We start from the raw sequence: 10,721 nt of genomic DNA, 5'->3' as shown, positions 1-10,721 counted from the left end.
AATTCTTTTGGTAATTCCCACGTGCTACCCCTGGTGTCCATTTCGAGAAGCAAACACATACCAACTTGCAGTGGAGAGAAGTTTGTAGCGTGATAAATAAATCGAAAAAAAGTGAGTAAAAACTGTTGTCACATATCTCTTTTTGTCTTTAAATACATATTTGAGACGTCTTGAGCGTGTAAAAGTGAGTAAAAACTGTTCTCACATCCCTCTTTTTGTCTTTAAATACATATTTGAGACGTCTTGCGCGTCTTTTATTGGAAACACCTTTCTAACCGGCGATTGCGACTTAGGTAACTCTCAAACTTTCACGCATTTGGGTAAAATCTGTCTTAAATTTATTTTGAATGAGTTTTTGGACAAAAGGCACTTTTCTGCCCACAATTTTCGTTTTATTCAAGATGGCGGCAAGGCAGAGCCCTCTGCCTTGGCGCCCCGGCAACTTACGAAAAATTTCCAAAACGGTTTAACTTTCAAAAATCAAATTCATTGTTTTGGTGTGCAGGCGACTAGCGAGACATGCATCCGTGGCGCTCGCCGTTCTTTCTTATCGTGTTGTGTGTCTTCGTACACGTATTAGTACTGAAAGCCGCATTTGACATCTATCTTTCGAGCCCCATCGAACATGGGACTCCATTTAAATCAACTGAAAAACCGCCGGCAGGCCGCGCCGTTATCATCGTTTCTGATGGTCTTCGAGCTAAAGACCTTTTCGGGGAAAAGCAAGAAATGGCATTACCGAATTTGACGTAAGCAGTTGGTCTTTTTTTTGCTAGGTTTTGTAAATTTTTTCTAGTAAATTACGTAAAACTCGCGCCTCGTGGGGCGTCGCCCGCACGGAACTTCCGACCGTTTTGTTAGCAGGGGCTTATGAGCACTCGGCTTCGATTTTTCTGGGGCTGTCTGGAAATCGAAACAGTTTTGATTCGGTTATTAACCAGAGTACGTTCGCCTGGTGCTGGGGTGGTCCCCAAATTGCTGAAATGTGCAGCGAAGGTAAGTAAACAAAGTTTTTCTCTGGGCACATTTTTGCGATAAGAGAAACGGTAAAATTATTGCAGAAGTGGCTCAGATATCAGTACGTATAGTATTTCTAATACAAAGTGATAAAAAAAGTCCTATCTAGTAAGCGTACTATTGAATGGAACAAATATTTATTTATTTGCTCAAAATTGTAAAATTAAAAATACGATATTAATTCAGCTGTCAAAAATATATAAACTGACGTATTGTTTTTAAACGTAATAATAAATAAATAGCTTTTATTTTTGTTGAATTTAGGTTGTTGTGATATAGTAGCTGATGATAAATACATATATCCCATTTCAGTTTATAGTAGAATTTTGCAACAACGCATTTAAATTTTTTGGAGTGAAATAAAGCTCAGATTGAAGAGTTTCTGTATAGCAAAAGAATTCTGTGTTAAACTAAATTCCAGCAACAAATTTTGAGCCAAGAAAATCCACTAGAAACTCCCAATTTGTGTTACATTTTACTCCAAAAAATGCAAATGCGTTGATACAAAATTTTACTATGAACTGAAATGGGATTACGGGAGTGTCAAAAATAAAGAAGTGACAATTTGAGTCTCTTCTAATTTATAAATGGTAAAGAAAGTGCTACTGGAATCAGTAAAAAAGGTTACATTTAATTAATTGTGGATTAATTGTGTGGATGGAACAAAGAAGAATGAAGAGCTGGAGAATGAAGAATGAAGGCTTTGGCAGCATTGTCTGGTGTCAAATTATTTAAAATATTGCCTAGCTGTTTATGTACATTATACGGTAGATCGACTTAAAATACACAAACTAAAGATATTTTTATTATACACAGAGTGTTGTGAACCAAAGTTATATAACTTTGGTCTACCACTAAATGGAACACCCTATATATTTTTGCATAATTAGATTGTATAAATTATTATAGGTCTATCTCTTTTCGATTCGGAATTATTTAACTTTTAGTTATAAAAAAGACCAATTTTTGAAAAATTATTAGGTAAGTCGGCAATGAATATTTTCAGAATACCTACAGTTTTAGCAAACAGTCGACTTTTACTTGAAACACGCACATAAATAGCAAATGCTGAATAACTATTTTTTTTTCAAATTGAACATCATGTATTGTTTACACGTATCGATAGCATTTTGCATAAGCTTTTCTAATGGTAGAGTAGCAAATTTCACACATTTTTCGAGAGTTTTCAAAAAAAAATTATAAGAAAAGTTGTTATCCTAGAATCTGATAACTCAAATGGAAATTGGTTTTTTGATATGTACTAATGTGACTAATTAGTAATTACATTAGTAATTTAATTGTTACTTGATAGATAAATGAATTTTACTTGTCAAGAATTAATAATAAAATAAATAAAAAAAAATTGTTAACACTTCAAGAAATATTTTTGATTTGCTATACAAACTGCATATCGTTAGAAAGCTTATAAAAAATGCTATCGATACGTGTAAAGAAAGACATGGTTTTCCTGTAAAAAAATGAGTTATTCCACTTTTCCGTTTTGGCACATCCTGTACATTATGTGCGTGTTGCAAGTAAATGTCGACCGACCAGATGGTCGTTGAGGTAACCTCGAAGGATTCGAGCCTACAGGGTCGTATTGTTTGATTTTTGCGATAGTTTTCCAATTTGATAAATAAAGTAAAATCACCGTTAATTGTTTAAAGTAAACGTAACTTTACAAACCGTATGATCACTATTTTAATAAGATCTTGCCATGACAAACAAATGAATAGTATAATGCATCTCTCTTTAAAATGCCGAATACGACCCTGGAATCTTGTCCCATAGCACGCGCCGGTAGTTTACAATGCACTTATAATTCAGGGGCTGGGGTTTCTTTACAGCTTAAATCCTAAAAAGTTAAATACCTCTATTGCACCATAAAATTCAAGGAAAGATAGACGGACTATAAAAGTCGACTGTTGCTAGAACTTTAGGATATTCTGAGTTTTTCTGTTGCAAACTTATCGGAAAATATTTATAGGTGACTTCGCAGTGATTTTTCAGTTTTTTTTTCTAAAAAAAAGTTGAATAAGTCCGAAACGAAAGAAGATAGACTCATAATAGTTCATATAAAGTTACATTATTTTTTGCGTAGAATCTAAGTGTGTAAAAATATATAGGATGTGTGTTCTATTTGGTATAAAAAAATATAACTTTGTGGCATCACCCTGTATGGTCGTGGTCGAATTGGTTCCCAATAATCTCTATAAGTATAATTCTGTAAAAGGTGATGGTCGAATTGGTTCCCGTATGAGCAGGTAGGTAAAAAGGATTAAGCCAAATATATGTTAATATTTTAGATTTAAAGCTGGTAGACATGTTCAAATAATTATTTTCTTAGCACAAAATCCAACAACAATTTTCATTTATTCATGGCTAACTGATTATTTAAAAAAAAAGAAGAATGTAAGTTTAATATGTCTATTAATACTATTAAAGCATCAAAATGGAGACAAATTACAAATATAATTTTAACATTTTTCGACATAGTTCCCATTAAGTTCTATGCGCCTTCTCCATCGTTTTGGAAGTACTTGAATACTCGAAGAAATATTTAGCCACACCCTTTAAATTGTTAAAATACGATTTGTTTTTGAACGTTTTGGAACTTGTAAATTTGTTCATACACTTATAAACGCTATTTCTGTTATCATAATACTTTAATCTGATTATCTGCCTACCTGACCGACGGGAACCAATTCGACCATCCCCGGGAACCAATTCGACTATAATTAGAGAGGATTACAAAATTTGGGAACCAATTCGACTCGTCCCCCCTGTATTATAACGCTCTTTGTATAATAAAAATATTTTTAGTTTGTGGACTTTCAGTCGATCTATCGGATAATGAAAACGGCATGGTAATATTTTAACCAACAAATAAATTATAGATCGATTACGCACCCCTGGGTCACCTGTATTCAATAGAAAAGTAAGTTCTGATTCGTTATGCTGACAGTAAAGAATGAATGATTGTTTAAAACAGAAAACGCAAACTGATCAACAACTGAAGACAATTAACAGTGAAATAAAGGATGGTGTTCTAGCTGCTTTGATCTTCGTTAGTTTACCAGAACATTTTAATCCATTAATTATGACTCTAATGAACTGCAATACTGAATTAACTACAGATCAAGCCAAAGAAAGATTACCAAAGAAAGATTTATAGCGGAAGCTGCTAAGTATGAAAATAAAGGAGGATATTCAGCCATAATATTAATAATGAAGAGGCATGAACAAGAGGAACATGATTTAATTGCAAAAAATTAAAAGGTAACAACGTGGTGACAGTTGCTTCAGGAGAACAATTTGAAATCCCAGCCAATGAAGAGACTTCAATTTTATTGAATGTTAATGGTAAGAAACTTCAATAAGACAAGTTTATTATGCTCCTGGTTTGAAATTTAATTTAAGTTGTTGTGAACAACTAGCGAAACTAGGGACTTGAAGATAATTTTTGAAAATCAAAGATATGAGATTCTAGAAAAGAAGACTGGAAGCCCAAAGCAGTTGCGACATCAAAAGATGAAATTGACTCTTAAGAGGCTCGTTAATATGATTTATAATATAAAATTTGAAGACATTAAAGGAGAATGTAATATTTGTGAAAATTGTTACAAAGGGAAGCACAAAAATAAGTTTCAGAAGAAACACAGGGCTAAAGAAAAATTAGAACTAATTCATAGTGATATTTGCGGTCCAGTGAAAATAAGTTCACTTTACACAACGTGATATTTTTACTTAAAAACATTTGTATATTTTTTAAAGAATGTGAAAGTGTGAAGTTTTTGATATATTCTAAAGTTTCAAGAAAATTGTTTAAGTTGAAACGGATCTCAAAATAAAATGTCTACGCACAGATAACGCTAAAGAATATGTAGGTAATTTCTTCAATGGAGGAATTTTTGAAAAAGTTTGGAATTCGTTATCACGTATACACCTCATCAGAATGGAGAGCAACTGAGAGACTCAATCCAACTATGGTTGAAAAGACGAGAGCAATACTGCATGATGCAAATTTTACTCAAGATTTTTGGGCAAAAGCTATTAATAACGCTTGTTATTTAAAAAAATAGGAATTCTACTGTAACATTAAATAATACGACTTCAGAAGAAGCCTGGACCGGACGAAAAGAAGATTTAATAATTTTTTGATGTGAAGCATTAATCCAAATACTAAAAGAAAAACGAACTAAATGATATTCAAAATCAGAAAAATTTATCTGTGTTGGTTATTCTAAAAACTCAAAGGCCTACAGATTAATGGATGAAAAAAGTAAAACTGTGGAGAAATCAGGAAATATTATGTTTGCAGAATTGTCGACAGTGAAGAAAATAAATTCAGCTTCGAAAGTGAAGAAATTTCATCGTGATGGAAATAATCCTCAATAAGAGTTAAAAGAAGAAAAAGTGCCAGAAAATATAAGACAAGAAGATTTTAAAATTCAAAATGTTTTGCATGAAGATGACAAGAAAAAAGACACCCAGAACGTGAACACCGAAGACCTGTAAGATTTGGTTCCATTTTGTGTGCAGTCGATGAAATTGAATTTAGATCAGTAAGATCTGGATCTGAAACTTCATCAAGAAATGACGGTGAACAGTGGGGAGAAGCTAAAGACTTGGGTAAAGTTACTCATTGTTGCGAATGAAAATTTTAAGAAAGAAAGTTTTCACACCTATGGAAGCTGGAAAGGAGTTAAGTAATGAAATAAAATTGGGAATAAAAAAATTAAGAAAGAAAATTTCGACACCTATAAAAGCTGGAGAGAGATTATCTCTATCACATGTTATGTTATTGTGCCTATGTAAAAATATATGTGTGTAGTTAGTTACGAGAGTATTAAAAATAAAGAAGTTACAATTTAAGTCTCTTCTAATTTACAATTATTTCAAAATGGTCTTAACATATGAAAATTTCCTACTTAGCATTAATTTGCTTAATTTTTTGACATTTTAAATTTCTACGCTTACTTGATTGGACTTCTTGTTCACTTTTTACCTCCTATTGTACAATGTTTTTGTGACTAGATGACCTAGGCCATATTCATTCCTACGTTTATGACTCTGCGAATCCCGATTTCGGCCTTCGGGTGTACGAAGACGTCGAGACTTTTATTCTGGAAAGATCAAACTGTGAGGTTTATTGTCTGGACTTTATAGAACGGGGAAACGTATTTTTCTTGCACTTGTCTGGTCGTGGATTTAAACCGAACTCAATGTGCGTATTTAATTTCACTAAACCGCCTTTTATCTTTATTTTGGCATCAGGGAATATTATAACAACATCGGGCTCGTTGACAAAATCATTCCAAAGATCGAGGAGCTGTTTGAGACTGCATTTCCCGACGATTCCACCGCGTACATTTTTACTTCCGGCAGTGGGGTGACAGATTGGGTGTCGGAACCCGCAAATGAAATCCCCTTCATAGCGTGGGGCGCTGGCGTTAAAACCATAAACGGACAGAAAGACATCAAACAGGTGGATATTGCGCTTTTGATTTCAGCCTTAATTGGTTTAAATTACCCCGTGAATTCAATCGTAAGTATTATCTTGTGTTTGGACAAAAAATGAGGAATTTTTAGGGGACTTTACCGCGCGATTTGATTGATACATCCAAAGAAAATTTGGGCGAAATGTCGCTTTCAAATGTTCGGCAACTCCTGGAAACATATTTGTTGAAAAGTCAATGGAAGATGAACAATGCGTATTTTCACGGTTTTGACAAAATAATTTTGGGTAAATTTAGGCAATTGGAGGATTTGCTAAGTGACAAGAAGTTTGCACAATTTGTATGTGTTTTGTGTTTTTGTGTGTCTTTTTAAGTAATACTATTTCAGAACCAAGAGTGCGACCTGTTTATCGGATACCTAACCCAAGGTCCTGAATACCAGGTCTCGATTCTAATTTCTGTAACAATAGGATTTGCGGCTTTTATTATTTATGTAGCCGTTTTCAATATACCTGTACGCAGACAATCACGGGTCACTACGTCTACAATAAAATTCATACAAATATTTATTATCATCCCGGCGTATCTGAACGTCTTAATTGTCTTAAAGGGTGAGATTCACCACCAAAATTCTTTTTTACAATGTAGCATTTTAGCTCAAAAATCTTCATTGCTGTATTACCTATATTTCCTATTTCCTATTGGTATGATACACGCACTTGTACGCCGGTACCCTCAAATCGTGGCTGCCATGAAATACATCAGGCGTTACGGCTTTAAAAACACTGCCAAAAGGTCTGTTTTGTTTTTGGTTGGACTTCGTCTATTAGTAAGTAACTCTTTTGATTGGCCCCTGTTTATAAAAGTTTTGTAAAGGCGGAATCGTTCTACAATCGTATGGCTTTGGCTGTCTTGATGTTCGTTATGGGTTTGGCCGTATATGTCACACCGTCAATGAGAAGACATACAGTGAGTGCGCAAAAATTGGCTTGGCTTGCAGCAACGGTTTTTTTGGGTGTCTTGCAGCTAATCCCTGTTACTGGGATAGTAACTAAATTTTCGGCTTAGTAAGTAATTTTTTTGTTAAGTGCATGTTTATTTGAATTTTAGCATGATGGGGTATGGTTTCTGGTGGATTACTATGGATATGGTGATAGTACGTCAGTATGAACATCCGTTTTATAACATAAAATTGATAGAAATAGTTGATTTGCAACACTTTTTTGTGAAATTAACCCCACTGTATACTATTGCGGTCCAGTTTGAATTCATTGCACACGATTCATGGTGGAATGTTTTTGCATGGATTTGGGCCCGTAAGACGCTTTTGTATAAATGCTTACTTTTGACTGTTATGTTACTTTAGTTTATCCCGTTGTTATTATACCTTGCTCGTCACAACATGTTTTCGTACGCCTCACAAGTATATTTGTTGCTTTTGCACCATTTTGCTTAATGGTGACATTTGGTTTTGAAATGTTCTTTTTGATAATATTTGTGCTGGGGCTGTACGCTTGGCTTACGATTGAGAATACGTGCTACGGTTACGAAAAAATTATGCGGGCGAATTTTTTGGAAGAATTTGAGCTCAACCGTAGACTGACTGCTGACGACTTCCGTCGAGGGTTCTTTTTTGTATCCTTTTTCAAACAACTTACCTACCTTGAGAGTATGAGTTTAATGACTTAACTATTTAATAGGTATCTTTCGTTTTTGTCGGGTTTATTGGTACCGGAAGCTCCTTTGATCCAGAGTGGCTGCGTACCACTTTCATTTCTGCTGAACTGTTTACAATGGCAAATTTCCTATTTTTAAGGATTCTGATACCATTTATCTACACTAGTTGTACTTACCGGGCTATAAATATTTTTCATAAAGCAAGCACCCTTACGATGTTTTGCGCTGTTTTGGTATTTTTGGATTTAATGCTTTTGGAACTCTTTTTTAATCTTAATAATGACGGAACTTGGCATGAAATTTCTACCAGGCTTTCATGCTTCATCGTTATGCAGCTGTTTGTTTTGGCACTCATAATGTTGCACGGTGTGGGGTACTTTTTGACGACTCTATTCTATAGACTTAGACTGAATTGCCTTTTGTGTCATTTTTAGTGAAATTGACCGTTTTTGCAGTTTGTGTTGTCAGTATTTGTCTTCTTAAATTAGACTAAAGTTTGATGTTATTTTAAATAAATTTTGCGTTCTTGATAAAATTTGTCTTTTTACACCACTTAATCCAATATTTTTCAATAAACACTAAATCTTCTATGCCTGATTGACTGACAGATATACAGAGTGCCCCGCGAGGTAGTGCATATACCATAGATTGAGCATTAAAATTAAATGGACTCATATATTTTTTTTTTCAAAAAGTTCCAAAAATACAGATTATAATTTTTTTCTTTAATAATACTAATCCAATTTTTATAAAATCTGATATACTGACCTTATTTTAAACACTCATTTAATTGTGCAAATTGTAAGCTTGTAGGGCATTGTTGAAGGAGGCTACCAGAGCCTTTTTTCTACCAGAAACTTTTTTGTCTCTTATAATTTATTTGTAAAATATACCATTTTCGAGTAAAATAATAAAATAATAAAATGTGAAGATGCAATCGATATTAGCACAGCCACAAGTTTTTAAACAAAGCGGCTTTGACTTCAGAAATATTATTGTCAAACCTGGTTTCACATCCAGGAATTTGAAAACGAAATTTTACAATAAAATTTTCACTTTTGACAGCCTTTAGGTGCGATACTGATGCTGATACCGACTGCATCATTTCACATTCTATTATTTTACCCGAAAATAACAGATTTTACAAAAATATACAAGAAACAAAAAAGTTTCTAAATGGAAACGGCTTTCAAATTCTATTAGTACCAAAGCTAAATTAATTTGTGCTACAAAGTTATGAAACAATTTATGTTAAGGGGGCCTCGGTAGCCTTCTTTCACATTGCCCAACAAGCTTACAGCTTGCACTCTTAAATGAATGTTTAAAATAGCGTCTGTAATCTTATCAAAATTGGATAAGTATTTTTAGAGATAAAAATTATAATGTGTATTTTTGGGAGAACTTTGGGGGCTAATAATTCCACAAAAAATTTTTGTAGAAAAAAATTAAAATTATGGGTTCATTTAATTTTAATGCTCGATCTATGGTTAAAATATATGCACTAAGTCGAAAATCAATCTCTAACAAAAAGGTGAAATGGGGTGTTGAAATTTGAATGAAAATTCATTATTTCTAAAGATATATTAAAGTTACATCCATGGTATTTTGGCTTTATGTTGAAAATGCAGAAAACGTGTTTCAGAATTTTCGGGAAACGAACCCCTAACGGGGTTCAATGGGGTGTTAAAATTTAGATGAAAATTCGTAATTTTAAAAATAATATTCATGCAATGTAAAAGTTTATAAAAAATAACTCAGAAACGAATGAAAATTTCTGAATGGGGTTTTTACGACATACAAGCATCTACGTTTCTAAAGTTACCTATTGTTGCATAAATCACAAAAATTCATTTGTTAAAAATTTTTAATGTTTTTGTTCATTAATTTTTTAAAACAATATTTTACAACAGTTTGATTTCGGAAATACATAAAAAATTATTAATTTAATTTTTGTCTAATAGTTTAAGTTACCTCTAATAAACTTGAAATTTTAACGCGAGTATTTAAGGAATGCCCTCACAGATTTTAACCACTAGAAGAATGCGTTATGAAAAGTCAATTTGAAGACAAAACAAATTCCGTATCCAAAAAAAATTTCCCCATTTTTCCTCCCATGATTTTCACGAGCCGTTCAATGTGTCTCTCCTTGTTAGGTGCCAGGAAAATATCCATGAAAATAATGCACTAAACGATGACCGTGAACGTTTTTATGCACAAAAAAGAAATAACTTTTTGCACCAAAAAAAATTATCAGGTGTTTACACGTTCGGTTAGTCAGTTGCGACTACGCTTTCGAGTTAATTCACGTGTCAGTTTGAAATTGAATCATTATGGTCAATTATTCAAACGCCAAATTGAGTCATCTGGTCCTAGTGTACGGGGTAGTGGAAATAATCCTGTTACACTCTTGCCATCTCCAGCAGGTGCAGGCTCTCCAGATTTAAATTCGTGTATTTTTTTATGGATTCACGTGAAACAACTAGTGTTCAAATTGTGTTCTAAGTAAAACCGTCAAGGAGCTGACCGTTTGTGTTATGCAAGCATCAACCCTATCATTTAGAAATCACG

The 10,721-nt window shown here is 33.4% G+C and overlaps 1 protein-coding gene across 3 annotated transcripts; it reads left to right on the top strand.

The window, feature by feature from the left end:
- On the top strand, window positions 1-8,682 carry LOC103314517 (GPI ethanolamine phosphate transferase 1). 3 transcript variants are annotated; one of them, XM_008200817.3, is made up of 12 exons: window positions 1-111; window positions 506-749; window positions 797-996; window positions 6,055-6,244; window positions 6,295-6,565; window positions 6,610-6,816; window positions 6,865-7,087; window positions 7,133-7,305; window positions 7,353-7,543; window positions 7,587-7,792; window positions 7,843-8,111; window positions 8,177-8,682. In XM_008200817.3, the coding sequence occupies exons 2-12, from the start codon at window positions 520-522 to the stop codon at window positions 8,585-8,587; spliced, it is 2,571 nt and encodes an 856-aa protein (XP_008199039.1). In that variant the 5' UTR covers window positions 1-111; window positions 506-519; the 3' UTR covers window positions 8,588-8,682. The 3 variants fall into 3 exon arrangements, with proteins under 3 accessions (XP_008199039.1, XP_064215524.1, XP_008199040.1); XM_064359454.1 differs by having other exon boundaries at window positions 96-184; XM_008200818.3 differs by lacking the exon at window positions 1-111 and adding an exon at window positions 157-293.
- The last annotated feature ends 2,039 nt before the right edge of the window (window positions 8,683-10,721 follow it).

The sequence above is a fragment of the Tribolium castaneum genome, chromosome 10 (assembly GCF_031307605.1).
Source record: "Tribolium castaneum strain GA2 chromosome 10, icTriCast1.1, whole genome shotgun sequence".
In the NCBI taxonomy this organism is placed as follows: Eukaryota; Metazoa; Arthropoda; class Insecta; order Coleoptera; family Tenebrionidae; genus Tribolium; species Tribolium castaneum.
Note: the sequence above shows the minus strand (reverse complement) of the source record. Positions and strands in the feature narration are given on the sequence as shown.